This window comes from Doryrhamphus excisus, linkage group LG6 (assembly GCF_037039965.1).
Source record: "Doryrhamphus excisus strain RoL-2023G ecotype Guam linkage group LG6, RoL_Dexc_Guam_v1.1, whole genome shotgun sequence".
Taxonomy (NCBI): domain Eukaryota; kingdom Metazoa; phylum Chordata; class Actinopteri; order Syngnathiformes; family Syngnathidae; genus Doryrhamphus; species Doryrhamphus excisus.
Window position 1 is genome coordinate 21,717,769 of NC_136362.1, and position 20,781 is coordinate 21,738,549.

A 20,781-nucleotide genomic window follows, 5' to 3' on the forward strand; every position below is an offset into this window, starting at 1 on the left:
TGTTGACGTTTTTGCACTTTTCTTTAGCCGATTTGGTCATATTTGCTCAATGTAGTTTATTATTTACATGAATATTTATTGTTAAACTCGTTTATCCTTACTAAATTATCATTATTTCTTATTCTATTTGTGTGTATATTTAAATTATTTTTTCTGCATATTCTCTAAATAGTTCCACACAATAACATTTTGTTCATGTATTATTTTTGTATTGAATCATCATTATCAGAAAAAAATATGATTTTTGTTTAAAAGGAAAGATTTTGGAAATGTGTCTGTCAGTCAATGAAAATAAATAAAAACAAAAATGCCTTCACATTTTGATTGAGTTTCTATGATTTTTTTACCTTAATTTGACTGAAATGTGATAGTACTAACTACTTTAAAATTATCACTTAATGTGTCACAATAGTTAAAATTCATAGTGGACAATTGTTTAAATGTGAATGACTTATTTTTCAACTGATTGTGTGGTGTTTTAAAAAATGTGTTTAATGTCTTAAGCTATGCCAGCCGTCAATCACATCTCTAATCTCCCTGACAAAAAACGTTTTTGCTGTATGTACCACCTGTCAAAATCAAATATTTCCAGGCACATAGATTGTTTGCATAACAAATGCCATTAGGGCGCCATAAAGCTGCATGTGAAGAGAGTCCGTAGGAATAGCGTGACCTTTATATCTACCAGTAGAGTCAGCAGCGTGTCGCCATGTTGTTTCCTCTGGGAAATCCTGGGTGTGATTTTGTTTGGACACACATTCGACATCCAGAGCTCTGAAAGTTCAAGGATCTGATTTGGATATCTTCATATTGGAGCCTTAGCAAGAAACATGCCTGAGGTAGGAAAGAATCACAAACAGAAATGTAACCACAATAAAAACGTGAAAAAAAATATACCTTTATTTGCTTCGGGTACAGAACCAATTTCTAGTGACCGTTCCTTGTGGTTTTTGTGTGCATTACTGCCACAGATGTAATTTGGGGGTGGGGGTGACCCTTGGGTCCTCTGCACTTTTTCAAAAGGCAATTTTGGTCCCGTCGTTTTTACCATCCAAAAACATTCATTCATTTTCTACTGCTTATCCTCACGAGGGTCGCGGGGGTGCTGGAGCCTATCCCAGCTGTCTTGAGCCGAAAGGCAGGGTACACCCTGGACTGGTGGCCAGCCAATCACAGGGCACATATAGACAAACAACCATTCACACTCACATTCATACCTATGGACAATTTGGAGTGGCCAATTAACCTAGCATGTTTTTGGAATGTGGGAGGAAACCGGAGTACCCGGAGAAAAACCACGCATGCACAGGGAGAACATGCAAACTCCACACAAAGATGGCCGAGGGTGAAATTGAACTTAGGTCTCCTAGCTGTGAGGCCTGCGTGCTAACCACTCTCGTGCCGTGCAGCCCTGTCCAAAAACGATGTTCCATTAAAAGGAGACCTTTTCAAACACTGGGACCAGCATGAAAATGGCTGCTCAAGCTGAAGCCTGTGTCTCGTTAAACCGCTCACAAGGTCATGGATGAGCTCCTCAACTTGAACACGGGCGTTCTCGTTAGTTGGTCTGCGTCGTTAAGAAGGGTGTTTGTTCTCCTTGGGTCACGTCTGCTATGGCAGATTTTAATATCAGAGCTTTCATTTACAACATTTGCGTCTGTATGTTCAGTCCCCCTTGTCCCCCAAATTCAACCAATTTAGGCCAGTTGTGCCCCCCCCCCAACCCACACCACTGAAATCAAAATATTGTCCATGGTTACTGCACGGGGGTTTTAAACATGTCGAGTAGGTTGACGAGGTCTTGGTGCTGAAGGCCCAGCTCCTCCATCAGCGTGTTGAAATACTCCACTGATGACGGCATCTCCAAGGCCTCTCCAATTACTGGAGACACGCTGGCCAACCTGAAATGATAACACCCAAACAGACCCATCAACAACCTGGACCATGGCAGCTTTGTGGTTGATACAGACATGTCCCGTCCAACAACCCAAGGAGGATGAATGCCATGCTTTTTATACCATTCATGTCTTGTGATGTGGCTGTATTAAAAAGCTCTCCTGCCCCCCCCCCATCTCTATCCCATGCTACCTGTGTGCAGGTTGGTTTCTCCTCAGGTTCTAGTGTTGCAATAGGAGCATCCATTATTCAGCCGGCTCAACAAAAGCGGCCAGACGAGCTCCACAGCAGCTGTGCAGCAGATAGTTAATCGCACCACGCCAAATTATTCATGATGGAGAAATAGTAGCTTGAATTTGAATGAGAAGTGATGAAATCATACCGTACCGCTGGCAGTGGTTCCCAAATAAGCGTGTTATGTACAACTGGATTCAAGGAAAGCTCATTCAAATTGCAATCAAATCAAAGATGAAGCAAATCGGAATCGATCCGTCACGGATGCAGTTTGTAGGATTGCTGTGAAAAAGTGTTTACGTCCTTCCTGATTTCTTTTTTTTCATGTTGATCACACTTAAATGTTTCAGACGATAAAACTTCTTCTTCTTCTTTCTCTTTGGGCTTTTCCCTTCAGGGGTCGCCACAGCAAACCAATCTCCTCCATCCAACCCTGTCTTCTGCATCTGTCTCTCTCACACCAACTACCCTCATGTCCTCCTTCACTACATCCATAAACCTCCTCTTTGGTCTTCCTCTACGCCTCCTACCTGGCAGCATCCTTCTACCAATATATTCACTATCTCTCCAGTTCACATGTTCGAAACATCTCAGTCGTTCCTGATCCTATCCATCCTGGTCACTCCCAATGAGAACCTCTGCTACCTGCAGTTCTTCTTCCTGTGTTTTCCTCAGTGGCACTGTATTAAGATCAAACAACATCGCTGTTCTCACCACAGTTTTGACCAAACAAATATAAATATAAGTCAATGACAACACAAGTGAAAGCAAAATGCAAACAAATATTTTTATCAGTAAGGGAGAAACCTACATGGCCCTGTGTGAAAAAGTGCCCCCTAAACCTATTACAGCGCTGTGGAAGAATTTGTGCAGAATTGTTGTCATTCAGCCACATTGGAGGGTTTTCCAGCAGCATCTCAATAGGATTCAGGTCAGGACTTTGACTAGGCCACTCCAAAGTCTTCATTTGGTTTTTCTTCAGCCATTCAGAGGTGGACTTGCTGGTGTGTTTTGGATCATTGTGCTGCCTGCCATGCTGGTCATTTTGGCCCAGCGTCTTTCTTGTGGAGTCATGAACACTGACCTTAAACGGCCTGCAGTTCTTTAAAGGTGAACACGTTCAACACTACTATACTATACTATACTATACTATACTATACTATACTATACTATACTATACTATACTATACTATACTATACTATACTATACTATACTATACAAGCAGTAGCTTAACTTTGCACTTTGACTATTTGGACAAATTCTGACATAGTAAAAACAGTAAATCCGACTACTGGAGCAGGTTTACGGTAAAAGACAAAAGCTGTAGAGGGGTGGGACATCGACCAATGAATTTTGGTGACGATCTGGATAGAAGCAATGATACTTACAGTTATTACTATATCAGTCACTGCGGCATAACAATAACATTAAAAAAACACCTGAATCATAATGGGAGTCCCCGTGTTTGCCAGTCTCGATGAACCAGGAAGCCTTAATGGAGGATATTCTAGTTCTATGTACTCATTAAAGCATTTCTAAAAAAAAACATACCGGTATCTAACACCAGCCTAAGACTTTTGCACAGTACTGTGTATTTACCCTGTGACATTGTGGATGTTTGTGTATATTAAGGATGTTGATTGCAACTCATAAATCCGAGTCACTTGGAATTGGGTGAAAGCTTTCCCCAAGTCCTAGTTTAAGGTGTTTAGGGTTTAGGGTATGTGTGTTTAACTTGAGAACACTGCTGCGGGTGTTGGTGCTTTCTCTCCTTTATCACGGATCTCGAAAGGGACAATCTGGGAGAGATAAGAGCTCCTGTGTGTATTCATGATGGGAGGAGCACAGGAGTGTCCATGAACTGCCATCGTTGCCACGTGCACACTAGCGTGCACGTTCGCATACCATATGGTGTGGGTGACAACATCAAATGATGCCAAGGCACAACCAGAAGATTGATCTGGTTGGGTACTTGCTCGCTTTGTTGCTTTGGTTATTTAGTGAAAGGCTCTGCCCAGTCGCACACACAGTAGGCCTACATGTGAATAGATTATATCTCATTAATAATCCATTCATTTCACTTTTAGAATATACCACCAGCCAATAAAACTAATTATGTTTGGAGCAAAAACGGCCCAGGGCCGCACTTTGGACTGCAATAAATGCACATGCCGGATGTACAGTATACAATGTTGGCCAGCTTTTCCCAGGGGGGGCCACATTGTGAAAAATGATGAAGCGCCACTTTAGGATATTTTGCAAACTAGTAGTAGAAGTATATTTCAAGAAAAACACTGAATCTCAGTTTTGTGATATACTGAGAGAGAGAGAGAGAAAGAGTAGTAGTATTATTACAAAATTACTACTTAATAAATAATAATACATTTCTCTTTAATACTTAAACTCTGTGCTAATACAATGACTTTTCCTTATATGTTTTTTAAGTAACATTTTTTTCTTGTAAGAAAACAACTTTATTACAATTATAGCTGTTTTTTCAATACTGCTGTTTTTTTTTCATTTGCCAACTATTTCAGCTTTCTTCTTAGATATTTGTCTTGTAATTAGAACTTTATTTCCCATATTTAATATTTAGAATATTAACACTTCAAATAACATATTTGTCTTGAATAGTTTTACTTTATGCTACGAACATGTTATTTTTCCTCATATTGAAATGTTATTTTTGTAAAATTATTTTCTTGATAGATAACATAATTTTTAATTAATATCTTAATATTTTTTCATTTATTCTTGTAAATTTACTCCAGAATTTTCCATTATTGCTTTTCTTGTTAAATAATTATTTTTATCATCTGCTGTGCAGGCCGAAAATTGCCCCCGGAGCCAAACCCCGGAGCCCCCCCTGGCATATGGGCATCAACGGGAACAAGTGCAACCTTAACTGAGGATGTGCCTTGACTGACAATGGGAACATTTCAGAATAAATTATTATTATATTTCAAATAGATTATCAAGACAACTCCTAGTCATATGTATATATATATATATATATATATATATATATATATATATATATATATATATATATATATAGCATATATATATTTATAAAGATATAAATATAAATATATAAAGCATATATATATATATATATATTTATAAAGATATATATATATATATATATTACATATAATAATACATTAATTCTGAAATGTTCCCCTTGTCAGTCAAGGCATATCCTCACCTCGCAAGCTAAAGTGGTGATATATGCGTGTAGAAGCCACACTTACAGATGGAGAATCACAACAGCGATGAGGGTCCACTCGGGAGTTTTGTGGATGATGTTGGTGTTGGTGAACCTGTAGGGTTTTAATAATGTCAGTTAAAAAGGAGTTGGGAGTCATTCCCGACAAGTTTCAGCACATCTCTGTCTTAGCAGGTGCAAAAACCTGATGCTGAATGTGAGCATGAATAGAAAGTGTACATGGGTGAGAGCCACCAGCACAACCATGGCATGTTGTATATGGTGAAATGATGGATGTCTTTCTCTCAACACTTTAAGTGTGTCAACAGGGGCCTCTCGGCACAAAAAAAAGAATTCCTGGAAGCTTGTCTTGAATCACTGACACAGTGATTTAATAGCAAACCTGTTGAAAACATCTGAAGCAGCCAATGAGAACACAGGGTGCTTAAAGGCAGGGGGCATTTGTTTGTGTGTGTGAAATCACATTCACTACACTACTTTACTACACATGATTCTGAGGACACGTATGCCATGTTTAGATGTCTTAACATGTCTGTGACTTGCTTCTGTCAAATCACTCAAAATATTCCACTTTTCCTCCAGGCACGCCCACTCTGCTGTGGTTGGTCACACCTGCCGCTAGCTGCAAACGGTATAGTAGTTGATAATAAATGGCAATTTATCATTGTAAAATGTGGGCTTTGAACATACAGCCATATGTGTTGGATATCCGATCCGGAAGTAGAGACTGAACAGTCTGAAGTTTCTCAAGAAAAAAAGTTATTTCAAGACTTCTCTCAATGGTAAGTAGCTTTCGCATTTTAGAGGTTAGCAACCCTGCCCCCTGTATACGAGCGCTTTTGCTCCATGACTTACACAAAATAAACACAGCTAAGACACTGATTAATTGTTACTAACTACTTGCTCTTGTGACTCTTCCTCACGACCAAATAACGTTGGAAAGGCCAGTTTGTGGGCTAGTCCAGCTGCACAGTGGCCCATGTTCACAAGAAAGTCCAGTGTGAAAAACTGTTGACAGATTAAAATGGTGGCGTCGTTAGGAATTGTAAACAAATGTGGCTTTTCCTTTCCAGGCATTGCTAGCAAGTAAACAGAGGAGCAGAGCTTGGGGGAGGGCGGAGAGTTTATCTGGCTTACAGCTATGCCCATATAAGGAAGTTTGCTCCTCTGTGACATCACAAAGGGGCAGTTTCACCATGGATTTTGAAACCGAGCATTTTTAGCCATCCCATACTTTTTCAGGGCTCACTTCCAAATGCACAAACCTAATTTTCTGAAACTTTGGCGTCGTTTGACACGAGAACACAACATTCTAACTCCATTGAGAGCTCCCCTTTAAGAAGACAATTGAAATATTTGGAAAATTAAAAGAAAAACTGTAAAAATGATGGGGGAAAAAGAGAAGAGTGAAGTTGTGATGCAGTTTTTTCTTGAAATACACTATATATAACTTCTTAGCATATCTACATGCGCTGCGTTACAAAATATTGAAGTGGAAAGTTGCATCCTTTCATTTTTCCATGTGTGGGCCTTGGTGGAAAAAAGGCATGAGATAATGAGTTGGCAACAGTGGCTGCAGTGAAACATGAACACATGAAATGTGTGTGCAGGAGAGGACAACAAGTGTGACGTATGCGCTGCACTGACCTGAATGTCCTGACAAGGTTGTTTAGGTCACTGGTGATGTCACTCAAGGTGAGACCAAGAGGGCCCACAATGTTTCTGAGACTGTAGATGGAGAAGGACAAAGAAACAACCTGAGCTACTTTCAATCTGTATCAAGTCCAAAGCCACCTTGACATATTTTGTCCCTGGAGTGGTTTGCAACTTCGGTGTCAAGTATGCATAACCTGTCCGGCACTCAGTGTCAATGTGCAAAGAACATTTGGAAATGTTCCAAATTGACATGGTAATCTATGCGTATTATTATTAGTGTGTCTCACTATCATGAATGGGTCAACTTTACCACCACCTCTTGGAACAATTTGGGGGGGAATTCTCAAGTAATTTCCACAGCACTGTGTGTATGCTAGCGGCCCCGCCTCCACCCACTGAGACAAAGAGACTGTACGACTGTCAATGCGTGCCAAGGTGCTGAACCCTTTTTCCTGCCTGTTTGGAAGCGGGAGACGAGGCCATCAGACACGCATCCATATAGCAATATATTGAAGCAGCAAAATGCTTCGATTAATTTTCATATATTGTGCAATTAATTAATTTATCATCATCGCAGGCCTAGTGGCCATGAGATTTGTCACGTTCAATCTCACAAGCAAAAACTGTCAGCAATTATCAATTGATATTCTCACATGGAGATAGTGAAAATGATAGCAGACACAAAAAGATTGAATTGAATATTGAACAATCAATGAATAAAATCTGGAAGGTTCGGCACACACACCACATGGCAAGCTTCTCCACCGTGATTCGCTTTTGGATGAGATGCTGAGCTTTGGAGTCAACGAGTGGCAGAAATGGGGTGTCACTTGGGCCCTGATCCACCTGGCGGGAGAACAAGAGCGACTGTTTAGGTCGACCTGCCACTCACTGAGCTATAGAACGACAATTTCTGATAAAGGTCTTCGAGGATGCTAAAGACATTTTGGTACTTGGGATCATATCAGATGGTGTAGGGGTGCTGTACTTTCCCAGATTAAAAGTTTTGATATAGTGCCCCTTTGTGGTCATCAACGGTGAGCACATACAGACGACTCACCTCATTTCCATTCAGCTCCTCTGCCTTCCCAGGAAGACCACATGTACCATTATAAAACTCTTTGACTTTAAAGCCCAGCTGCTGGGTTTCCTTCTTCAGCGTCTCAAAATCTGGAGCTGGCATGGTAGGTCTCTTCTGCTCCTCTGCGACAATCCCTCCTTGACCATCCGCCGTCACTTCCTCCTCAATGTCATCTTCATCCAGTTCCTCCACTGCTTCTTCCGTCATGTTGGTAGGGGGAGAGTCAAGCTGGTGGTCAGCACAGTGCAAGAGCTTCAGGGTTTCATCTGTCAGCCATTCCTTCAACGTCGCTCTTAGGGATTCAAGGTGATTCAGGCCAGTGCGTTTGGCTGTCAGGTGGGGGGGGTAGTTCTTCAGGAGAGCTCTTAGCCCTTGTGCCCCTCGCTTGGTCATCCCCACTTGGATGATGTTGAGGCTTGGCTGGTCGGGTGAAGCAACGACATCTGTTTTCATCTCCGCCAATACAGGCAATGTTGAGGCAGGAATAGAAGTAGGAGGACTTGCATGGCGCGTCTGTGTGGCCGCTTCAGTGTACACAATGCATGAATTCAAGCTTTCTGTCACCTCCTCCACACGGATTTCTTCTAGTAGTTGCTGTTCAGCTTCTTCACTTCTAAACACGGTTCTGTTAGCAAAAGACCCATGATGCCTTTGCGCTTCTCCATCTTCCTCTCTGTTCAATTTCTTTAACCTCACAGCCTTCCCTCGTCCTTCTTTCTTTTCTTCATTTGACTTCAAGTCACCCCAGTGCACCCTGGGTCTCTGCTGCTGGGAGACCACACTGGAAATGAAGTCCTGCTCCAGCTCGCCATCGCTGCTGTCGCTGTGGCAGGCCGCAAAGGAATGCTCGTGAGGGTCCTCACATTGACTATTCACCAGATGGTCCACATCCCCCTCCTGGAGGCGCCTCTGTGTCAGCAGCACCTCCTGACCAGAACTCCCACTGAACAAGAGTTGACATTTTCTTAACGTTATACGCTATTTACATTTACAATGTAAAGGAATGTTATCACCGTAGCAAATACGTACATATCCCCTTTCTTCATCAGCTTTATTTCTGGAGGACTGCAAGAAAATTCAGTTATTAATGGTTGTCATGTTGTTAGAATTTAATTAAAAGATTCAAACAGAAGAGAAAGAATAATTTTTTTTTTTTATTATTTATCACATTTTTATTCATTCTCTTCTATTGTTACTTTTTTTTATTACAGAGTGAGTTAAATGACAAGATGGCAACTTGAAGTCAGTAGTCCTTATTTTATTTATTATTTAATTTTATTTGAGTGTACATTTCTACTTGTAGTATTCTACATATAGATTTTTTTATTACATTATTTTCTGAAAATCGTTTCTTTATTCCTGTACCTGTACTCTAAGACTTAGAGTACAGTCATATTAATAATAATATGTAGTAATACAAAATATCACAATGCTACAAGTAAAAATGTACACTAAAATAAAATAAAATAATAAAGTGCAGAGAGTTATTTAAATGACAAGATGGCAACTTGACTTGAAGTCAGTAGTCCTTATTTTATTTATTATTTTATTTTATTTGAGTGTACATTTCTACTTGTAGTATTGTGATTTTTTAAATTACATTATTTTCTGGACATCTTTTCTTGTATTAATATGTCTTAGAGTACAGAGTACAGGAATAAAGAAAATATTTCTAAACTAAATAAACTAAACTAAAATAAACAGAGTAGACTTAGAGTATAATAATTTTAATACAGGAATAAAGAAAAGATTTCCAGAAAATAATGTAATAAAAAATATCACAATACTACAAGTAGAAATGTACAATAAATCTAGAAAACTTTTCTTTGTTCCTGTATGAATATAATATAATCTAAGTCTTAGAGTACAGAGTACAGGAATAAAGAAAAGATTTCCAGGAAATAATGAAATAAAAATATCACAATATTACAAGTAGAAATGTACACCAAAATAAAATAAAATAAAATAAGGACTACTGACTTCAAATCAAGTTGCCATCTTGTCATTTAACTCACTCTCTGCACTCTCAATTCATTGAGGTAGTGTTCCTCACTTATACTTTGCATTTTGTTTTGAGAATCAATATGTAATATTATGAGGAAAAATAATGTCATTTTGGAAGTATATTAGAAACACTAAAGAAAAAAGTTGTTTTAAAGTCGGAATATTGAGAGAACCAAACAATAAAAAATTTGGTTGGGGAAAACTGTTATAATATTATGGGAATAAAGTCAAAATATCATGTAAGTTAAAATTCATACTTTTTTGAGAATAAAGATACAATGTTTGGAAAACTTAAAAACACAGCAATAAAAATGTGCAAAAGCTGAGCTGCGTTTATTTTCTTGAAATATACTGCATGTATAACCTTTATCTACGTGTGTTGGTTTACAAAATATCAAAATACAAAATATAATATACAATATATAAAGGGGCTTTTGGATCCTTTCATTTTTTCACTGTGGCCCTGTGGAAAAACTGTGGACACCCCTGACATAAGGGACTTCACACTGTGAAGTACCAAAAAATGCATTTATAATAGGGTATTCAGACACTAAGTACCTAATACACATACTGTATAGAAGAGTTAAGTGTGGAAGACAGCCATACCTCTCATGCTGCCTGAGCCAAAGCGGTGTTGTTGATATCTGGACCTCAAATTCTTTGGAGGCTTTATAACAGAAGTTACTGCAAAAACACTGACGGGGGCGGGAGTACAAACAGTACATTAGGGTGCAATAATGTGTCCTGTTGAACCACATGTGGCAGCACTCACCTTGCGCTCTGTGATGTCATACACCTTATTGGGCTTTGTAGAAATTGTGTATCGTTGTTTTGGGATCTGTTACGTAAACAAAGTTAAGTACAAGGGAGAAAAACATCATGTAGCCACAAGTGTATGATGATTAAGGGATGCAGATACCTTTCCCAGTTTATTTGGACATACAGGATAACCACATAGTTTGGTGATGGATCTTTCCTCCACTGCATCTTTGTAATTCGCAGCCGTGATAAACTTGGCCTGTGAGGAAAATTAGTTTTTTTAATAATTCGTAACTTCAAATAAAAACTATCATATCTCAAGGTCCCAAAAAGTGAACTAAACTCACACAGTCAAGCAAGAAGTCCTCGGCCACACTGTCCTCAAGAAGACGCTCCACCACCTGCAGGGCTCTTTTCTCCAGTTCCAGTCTCTCTCGAAGCTTCTCTCTGACCACATCTCTCCTGCCCCACGGGAGTATTAACACATTTAAGTCACGGCTATATGCGACTTCATCAAACCCCAACACTACTTTGGTCTGAGTCTGCTACTAATTCATGTCACTACACACCTTCTGGCTTCTTCTTCTGCGCTTTGTACTTTGACGTGTTTTCCACCTGCCACGACAAAACCATGCGATAGAAATTGACAGGAACAAGGCGTTGACATACTTAGAGCGGTTTATTCGTTCAAAAATCCCACCAAATTACCCTTTCTGGGCGCTCGAGAGCCGGTTCTTCTCATCTCGGACTCCATGCTCTTCCTGTTTGTAACAATTTCAACTTTGACCCCTGACGTCATTAATCTACGGCAAGCCAGAGGAAGCAAACTTTCAACCCGGACGTCTCACAGTCTACCGTGGTCTTGTTTCGTTGCATTGTTTGCATTTTTTGGCCAGGTTAGGTATATTTGTAAGTATTTGAAATTTAAGTATTTCAAATTTACTATAAATTTGATATGTTTTAAAATTGTGTTCTTACCTGTCTAACGGATAAGCTAATTTAGACTTTACATCAGAGTCAGCAGACACTCGTTTGTTGACTGTGAAGTGTTGTTGACGTCATTATTGGCCTTCTCTTCAAAGTAAAATAATGTGCTTTCATGTAACTAATGTTTGTCATTACTTGTCAGGACTGCTGTGTGAAGACTGTGACAAACGGAATGGCTCTGGATCAGTTCAGTGATGTAGTCCAGAGATGTGTAAGTCCAGCATTTGAGTTCATTCAAAGCTCACGTCTCTATTGCATCACAATGGGGTTGATTACAATGACAATGAACTTGTGTTGTGTATCGTGTGCATGCAAAGAGAGGTGAACTGCTGCAATACAGTTCTTGGCATTTTGGATCACACACATTGCCATTAGAGGTTTCTAATTTACTAGTGTTGTGTCTGTCATCTAGCAAGCCCTATCTGCTGACAAGTACTCCACAGAGGACCATGATGTCTTCATGACTGCCGGCCATGCATGCATCAAGGCCGGAAATGGTGCTCAAGTGCTGAGTATCGTTCTGGATGACAAAAATCAGGTATATGGCACTTGTATTGACCGAACGTGTACATGTGACTCATCCATGTCTGCTATCCTGTAGGACATAGTGAGGTGTATGGGATGGAACCTTCTGCCTCCCCTGGTTCAAGTTCTTTTAAAGAAGGAAGATAAGAACCTCCATCAATGCCTGGCCATTTTCAATCACCTGCTTGAGGTCTTTTTGATCTGTTTTCTTCTTTCTGTATTTTTTCCATTCTAGCTAATTCATAGATGTTTGTGTTTCTCAGGTTGGGAGACCAAAAGAGTTGCTGATTGGCCTTCTGGAGCAGCTAGAGCAGGAGGAACCTGTCGCCATAGCAGAGAGCCTCAATCTACTGTTAAAGCCCCTACAAAAAGGTTTGGAATGTCACAAGCTCGATCTATCCTGGGTGTCCAAAGTGTCCACTTTGTGTTTTTGTTATTTTAAGAAACAAATCAAAGAAAGTGTCAATGTTGGGAAAATTAGGTTTGTAAAATGTTATAATAGTGTGAAAATAAAGTCATAATATTATTCATTCATTATTTTTCTACCGCTTTTCCTCCCGAGTGTCACTCACATTCATACCTATGGACAATTTGGAGTGGCCATAATATTATCAGAAAAACAATTATGGGATGAAAGACATTCAGTGCATCCGAAAAGTATTCACAGCGCTTCACTTCTTCTACATTTTGTCATGTTACAGCCTCATTCCAAACTGTATTAAATTCATCTCTTACCTCAAAATTCTACACAAAATACTCCATTATGACAATGTGAAAAAAGTTTTTTTTGACATGAAAGTAAAAAAAACAATTTGAAAAAAGGTTTTTTTGACATGAAAGTAAAAAAAAAACAATTTTTCACATTGTCATAATGGAGTATTTTGTGTAGAATTTTGAGGTAAGAGATTAATTTAATACAGTTTGGAATGAGGCTGTAACATGACAAAATGTAGAAAAAGTGAAGCGTTGTGAATACTTTCCGGATGCACTGTATATTTGAAGACAACAAAACAAAGAACATGATAGCAGCAAAAAGGTTCAAAGTACAAAGTATGTGTTGTCACCTTTTAATATGAAGCTGAACTGTTTTTATGTATATGCAATATATATAACTATGCATATACAATATATAAAGTATGTATATACAACTTGTTAGCATATTTGACATCATGTGAAATACAAGAGTGGCTCCTTTGGACACGCCTGGTCTAGAAGCATTGAGCTGTCAGAATCTGTTAGTCTAACTCGTGTGTGTCACGTCACGTCAGTGCTCTTGCGCCTGGGCAGCCGTAAGGCGTCATCTTTAGGCATGGCGTTGTCCTCTGCCCTGGACCAGGTAGCCAAACTGCCTGTTCCTCACACCAAGGAGCAAGAGGAAGATGACGTCTTCTCGCTTTGTCGCTGCTGCGCTGACCTAACCGTCTTTGTCAGACCCTTCGTCCAAGAGGCCAAAGAAAACAGCTTTCTCAGTAACGGTGAGCAAAATGAGAGCTTGAGCGGCAAAAAGACGTTGGCCGTACCCGACGGGGTGTTATTGGATCAAGAGGAGCTGAGGGTGGAGCTGCTGAAGTTGTAAGTGAGGTTTTAGGATTGACTCATTTATGTTGTTATCCCATTGTTTGAGTCCCTGTTTCTATTTTGCAGCTGTATGAGCACGCTGAGTCGCCCTCTTCTGGAGGTACAGCTCAGGGATTCCGACACGCTGGCTGTTTCCCCGCTCAGGAATTTTGCCAGAGAGATTGTGGTAAAGCAAACCCAAACATCACTTACAATCTAGTGGAATAGCAACGCCTGTCACGATACATTGCTGGCATTGAACAAAGATTTGTAGTAAATAAATGATCTTCGGACTGTTTAAATGTAATTGGATAATTTCCAGTGGCACACCTGATGATCTCTCACGACACCCAGTTGGGAATCACCGCCCTAGTTTCTGATATGATGGCATAACCACTTTCCTTGCTTTCCAGGATCTCCATTGCTCAATTAGATACTTATCTTTGGATGCATGATGCAACTTTACCGCTGTGTGTGTTCACGTGCTTCCTGCAGAACAACCTCAACGCCGTTGGAGAGTCTGTGCCGGGCCTGGTGTACCAGCCTCTATTCAAAAGGAAGAAGGTGGTGGGTTTTTTAGAGGAGGAAGTGCGTTATCCCAAAGAGTCACTCGCCAGCTTGGCTCACCTGGTGTTCGTCCATCACCTGGCTGCCGACACCTTCCCCTGTGTCTTTCAGTAAGGCCTCACACATTGCACACTCCAAAATGTTTCAACCTGTTGAAAAATTGCAAGGATTAGCATTTTGCACTTTAAGCAGAGCTTCATCACGCAAGAGGAAGATATGGGAGTGAGACAAAAATAATTTTGAGTGAACAATTAAAGTAAAATAAGCTGATCAAAGCCATTCAGTGTCATTTTCTGTCAGGTATTCACACTGCTGTGATCTTTGCATGGCAAAGGCAAAAAAGCTCTCTCTCTTTGAATGCGCTTGGATTGTTAAGCAATGCCTTTAAATACCATTAGGTATTTTTAAACTTCAAAGATTCAAAGATCCTGAGGGTTACGGAACAAAATGTGTCAGAAAACGGTTCATGTTAACCCGCGAAGCCTCGCTACATGATATTGACTTCATGCAAAGTACATCAAATTTTGGTGATATAAAGAATGTGCTTCACTTCTTGCAGTCCTGTGTTCTGTCTCCGTTGCAATATGGAACATGTCAGCCTCCTGCTGTCCAGGTGAACTTTCCATCTCTCTGCAAAGCACATCATATGCACATTTAGACATCACAGTTGTTCAAATCAAATGTTGATTATCTTGTTATTGTCCGGTAACATCATTGACGCACGGTACTGCCAGAACTGAAGAGTCCAGGATTCAGAAAGGACTGGTAAGTCAGACTCCTAATTTATGGCTTTTTATCTTTTTATTGTTATTAATAGAAACATAAGCTTTTGAATATGCACCACTACAATAACCCATACTGTGCAACAGGAGCTTTATGAAAAGAGTCTTGTGCGTGTGGAGGACGGAAGTCTGCCTGCAGACCTGCTGGAAATCAAAACCTTCCGCACGGTCCCTCAGGTAAACCTTCAAGCATTGTTCTTTGGTGTATCACATTTGTGGCTCATTTTGCTGCTTCTTTGGTTTCTAGAGCCTAACAAAAGTCATGACGCTGTGTCCGAGACATGATTTGGTAAGTCATCTTATTGATGATATTGATCATTTGTTCACTGTCCAGTCACACACTGATGGTAGTAACCTCCATCTGTATGCACAGCAGCCCTGGGGTACATTCATACAGATTCATCCATCTTAAAATGATATATGGTCATCCCTTGACAATTTTTTGCGGTTCAAATTCCACAGTTTGACTCTATCAAGGTTTTTCATTCATTTTCTACCGCTTATCCTCACGAGGGTCGTGTGGGGTGCTGGAGCCTATCCCAGCTGATTTCGGCGAGAGGCGGGGTACACCCTGGACTGGTGGCCAGCCAATCCCAGGGCACATACAGTGAAGAAAATAAGTATTTGAACACCCTGCTATTTTGCTATTTCTCCCACTTAGAAATCATGGAGGGGTCTGAAATTTTCATCGTAGGTGCATGTCCACTGTGAGAGAGATAAACTAAAAAGAAAAATCCAGAAATCACAATGCATGATTTTTTAACAATTTATTTGTGTGATACAGCTGCTAATAAGTATTTGAACACCTGAGAAAATGAATGTTAATATTTGGTACAGTAGCCTTTGTTTGCTATTACAGAGGTCAAACGTTTCCTGTAGTTTTTCACCAGGTTTGCACACACTGCAGGAGGGATCTTGGCCCACTCCTCCACACAGATCTTCTCTAGATCAGTCAGGTTTCTGGGCTGTCGCTGAGAAACACGGAGTTTGAGCTCCCTCCAAAGATTTTCGATTGGGTTCAGGTCTGGAGACTGGCTGGGCCATGCTAGAACCTTGATATGCTTCTTACGGAGCCACTCCTTGGTTTTCCTGGCTGTGTGCTTCGGGTCGTTGTCGTGTTGGAAGACCCAGCCACGACCCATCTTCAATGCTCTGACAGAGGGAAGGAGGTTGTTCCCCAAAATCTCACAATACACGGCCCCAGTCATCCTCTCTTTAATGCAGTGCACTCGTCCTGTCCCATGTGCAGAAAAACACCCCCAAAGCATGATGCTACCACCCCCATGCTTCACAGTAGGGATGGTGTTCTTCGGATTGTACTCTTCATTCTTCTTCCTCCAAACACGCTTATTGGAATTATGACCAAAAAGTTCTATTTTGGTCTCATCTGACCATAAAACTTTCTCCCATGACTCCTCTGTATCATCCAAATGGTCATATGCAAACTTAAGACGGGCCTTGACATGTGCTGGTTTAAGCAGGGGAACCTTTTGTGCCATGCATGATTTCACATCATGACGTCTTAGTGTATTACCTACAGTAACCTTGGAAACGGTGGTCCCAGCTCTTTTCAGGTCATTGACCAAGTCCTGTCGTGTAGTTCTGGGCTGATTCCTCACCTTTCTTAGAATCATTGAGACCCCACGAGGTGATATCTTGCATGGGGCTCCACTCCGATTGAGATTGACCGTCATGTTTAGCTTCTTCCATTTTCTAATGATAGCTCCAACAGTGGACCTTTTTTCACCAAGCTGCTTGGTAATTGCTCCGTAGCCCTTTCCAGCCTTGTGGAGGTGTACAATTTTGTCTCTGGTGTCTTTGGACAGCTCTTTGGTCTTCGCCATGTTACAAGTTAAAGTCTTACTGATTGTATGGGGTGGACAGGTGTCTTTATGCAGCTAACGACCTCAAACAGGTGCATCTGATTCAGGATGATACATGGAGTGCAGGTGGACTTCTAATGGGCAGACTAACAGGTCTTTCAGGGTCAGAATTCTAGATGATACACAGGTGTTCAAATACTTATTTGCAGCTGTATCACACAAATAAATTGTTAAAAAATCATGCATTGTGATTTCTGGATTTTTCTTTTTAGTTTATCTCTCTCACAGTGGACATGCACCTACGATGAAAATTTCAGACCCCTCCATGATTTCTAAGTGGGAGAAATAGCAAAATAGCAGGGTGTTCAAATACTTATTTTCTTCACTGTATAGACAAACAACCATTCACACTCACATTCATACCTATGGACAATTTGGAGTGGCCAATTAACCTAGCATGTTTTTGGAATGTGGGAGGAAACCGGAGTACCCGGAGAAAACCCACACATGCACGGGGAGAACATGCAAACTCCACACAGAGATGTCCGTGGGTGGAATTGAACTGGGGTCTCTTAGCTGTGAGGCCTGCGTGCAGCCCTCAAGGTTTTTTAAAATAAACAAATTCATATATTGGATGTTTTCTTGGCCTAAATGAACAATTTTCAAGCATAAAATGAGCTAAAATACAAATATAAGGGATTGTGAAGACGCACTCAAGACATGAGGTGTAGTATTCTGCACTGGTCACTAGGTGTCAGTCATGTCACATTGAGACAATAGGAAGTGCATTACTGTAAGACAGAATTATCATGATACATATTTACTGGATGTGATTAGAGTGATTAATTTGCATTAACATCACATTATCCCAGAGAACCAAAGGTCTGAAGGTGTTCCAGCTGAGCATCAATAAGTTTGATGTGGAGGCCAAGTACCATTTTTTCAAGTAGGTACCGCCTCAGCGTCTTAAACACTTTTCGTGTCACATGGTCTAACCCGGTGGGCGTGTTCCAGGTTCATGCTGAAGACCAGTAATCACTCAGGGGTGGAAGGTTACATCATCAAAAACATCAGGGATCAGATCGATGTGGCGCTCGGGGTGAGGCACCGCGGTAAAATGGCAGCGTGAGTGTCTGCTGTGGTTCATACTCATGTGTTTGTCTTCTGTAGCCTGGCAACGGTAACAGCTGGTTTGAGGGGATTCATCTCCTTCCTTTGCTGCGTTTGGTCTTCAGCCTCCCAGATGGCCCCGAGACTGACCTCCTGCAGTACCTAGATAGGTAAACAGCACCTGTCAATCAACTTCATGATGTAGAAATGATACATTGTACTGTTTGACTAAACCGGCCTGATTAGCAGTCAAATAAGGCAAAGTGTTGTTTAACTTTGTTGACTGCTTCTTAACAGAGTGATGGAGTCTCTGAACCTGCTGCGTTACCTTGTCATAAGAGACAAAGTGACAGAGAACAAGGTAAATTCCTTCCGTCATTCTTACACCACCATGTGATGCCACCCCATTACTGCTTAAAACACCCCCAAAATATTCAGAGGTGGACTTGCAGGTGTGTTTGGATTATTGTCCTGATTCAGAACCCAAGTTGCTTTCAGTTTGGGGTCAGATTTTGTGGTTGACAGCAGAATTCACCGTTCCATTTATCACAGCAGGTCTTCCTGGTCCATCAACAGACCATCACACTACCACCACCATATTTTACTGTCTCTATTAATAATAATAATACATTTTATTTCAAAGCGCCTTTCAGGACACCCAAGGTCGCTGTACAGAAGATATAAAAACACAAATATAAAATACAAGATAAAAGAGAACAAACAATGAATAAGAACATACAATAATGGGGGGGGCATGTGACGCAGTTAGAGGGGGTAAGCTAGTTTGAACAGATGAGTTGTGAGTTTGGATTTGAAGACGGGAAGGGTGGCAGAGTTACGGAGGTCGGGTGGTAATGAGTTCCAGAGTTGGGGAGCAGAGCGGCTGAAAGCTCTGCTCCCCATAGTGCTAAGACGTGCAGAGGGAACAGTGAGATGGAGGGAGGAGGAAGATCTGAGGGAACGGGAAGGATTGAGAATGTGGACGAGGTCAGAGAGGTAAGGGGGGGCAAGATTATGGATGGACTTGTAGTTGATTCTTTGAGTCACGGGGAGCCAGTGGAGTTGCTGCAGGATGGGGGTGATGTGGTGGGATGAGGGGGTTCTGGTGATGATCCGGGCAGCAGAGTTCTGAACCAGTTGTAGCTTATGGAGGGATTTTTGAGGGAGGCCGAAGAGGAGAGCGTTACAGTAGTCCAGGCGGGAAGTGACAAGGCTATGGACGAGGATGGCGGTGTTGTGGGGGGTGAGGGAGGGGCGTAGACCATTAATGTAGCGCAGATGGAAGTAGGCTGACCTGGTGACGTTATTAATGTGGGATTGAAAAGATAGTGTGCTGTCAAGGATGACACCCAGACTCTTGACCTGAGGGGAGGGGGAGACTAAGGAGCTGTCGATGGAGAGAGAGAAGGAGTCAACTTTAGATAAGGTGGATTTGGTGCCAATGAGTAAGAATTCACTTTTATTGCTACTAAGTTTCAGTTAGAGGTGAACCAGAGGTGGGAGTTTGCGAAGCAGTGGAAGTTCATGTTAAATTTACGGAAGATATGGCCGAGGGGGAGAAGGTAGGTTATGAAAAGAAGGGGCCCCAGGGCTCTGATGTTAAAACCCATATTTAGAACATCGTAAACAGGTTTCCTGTGCCATAACTATGAAAATATACCATTCATAAATCAGGAATCCAAAGATCATTTTCTCATCCTTGCAGACGGGGATCTGGACAGAGCTGTATAAAATAGAAGACGGATTCATGAAGCCCCTGCGTGTCGGGATTAACATGTCCAGAGCACACTACAAGAGGGAGCTTAGCAACACCACGGAGAAGAAGGCCAAAGGTCAGACCACCACACGTGAGTTCTCTCAACACGTCAGCTTTGTTTTGTTTTTGTTTTTATACTTTCCCCTCCACAGCGGCATCTGTCATTTCTGTTTCCGTCGGTGACGAGAAGCTGCCAAACATGAGCTCAGAATCTCAGATTCAGGTGAGTGGCTGTTGGGTTGCACCATAGATTTTAGTGATAACATGATTACACTGATTATGAATGTTCCCCCGTCAGGCTCTCCATTCCGCCCTGCACACCTTTGACATGATGGAGAGTGTGCTGGTACGAACGGAGGAGCTTACCCATGTGAAAGCTGAAATTTAGACCATCATTCCCGGGCTGGTCAAAAGCACTTCAGGAAAACTGCATTTTGGGGGGGAAGTTTGGCCATCATCCACAATCTTTAAGTGGAACATGAACACACGTCTTTACCTTTTCTGCGTATTCTAAAGAAAGAAGAACAGTTAGCAGGAAGCGTCGGAGCACACGGGCCGTGTCTTGATTTGGTGGTGTAAATGTGGAGCTTTTACACCACGCCATTTACCTTTAAATGCAGGTCAATTATGGAAATGGAGGTCGAAATAGGCGTGTCCTATTACGGGCATTGTTAACTCTTAACGTTTTTCTCTCTAGAACACACAGAAAAGGGAAAGACATGGTCATGTTGATGGGAAAAATGACACAATTTTCCTTTAAAACAAGTATTTGGAAAATATGAATAAAGCATCTCATGCCACCGTTGGTGCTTAT

At 41.1% G+C, this 20,781-nt stretch overlaps 2 protein-coding genes across 2 annotated transcripts; one reads left to right on the forward strand and one right to left on the reverse strand.

Moving 5' to 3' along the window:
* Nucleotides 1-878: 878 nt before the first annotated feature.
* rpap2 (RNA polymerase II associated protein 2) lies at nt 879-12,209 on the reverse strand. The gene is made up of 12 exons (XM_058067265.2): nt 11,569-12,209; nt 11,430-11,475; nt 11,208-11,322; nt 11,021-11,119; nt 10,874-10,939; nt 10,708-10,796; nt 9,127-9,162; nt 8,077-9,040; nt 7,762-7,862; nt 7,008-7,088; nt 5,386-5,454; nt 879-1,901 (listed from the first exon to the last, which is right to left on the reverse strand). Exons 1-12 carry the CDS (start codon nt 11,657-11,659, stop codon nt 1,757-1,759), a joined length of 1,902 nt encoding a protein of 633 aa, XP_057923248.2. The 5' UTR covers nt 11,660-12,209; the 3' UTR covers nt 879-1,756.
* glmna (glomulin, FKBP associated protein a) lies at nt 11,626-20,770 on the forward strand. Its single transcript, XM_058067266.2, has 19 exons — nt 11,626-11,769; nt 11,990-12,058; nt 12,260-12,385; nt 12,449-12,562; nt 12,636-12,744; nt 13,641-13,944; nt 14,017-14,116; nt 14,425-14,606; nt 15,056-15,109; nt 15,231-15,261; nt 15,366-15,455; nt 15,526-15,567; nt 17,974-18,047; nt 18,116-18,200; nt 18,272-18,381; nt 18,509-18,572; nt 19,917-20,043; nt 20,120-20,190; nt 20,266-20,770. Exons 2-19 carry the CDS (start codon nt 12,020-12,022, stop codon nt 20,353-20,355), a joined length of 1,812 nt encoding a protein of 603 aa, XP_057923249.2. The 5' UTR covers nt 11,626-11,769; nt 11,990-12,019; the 3' UTR covers nt 20,356-20,770.
* Nucleotides 20,771-20,781: the final 11 nt, after the last annotated feature.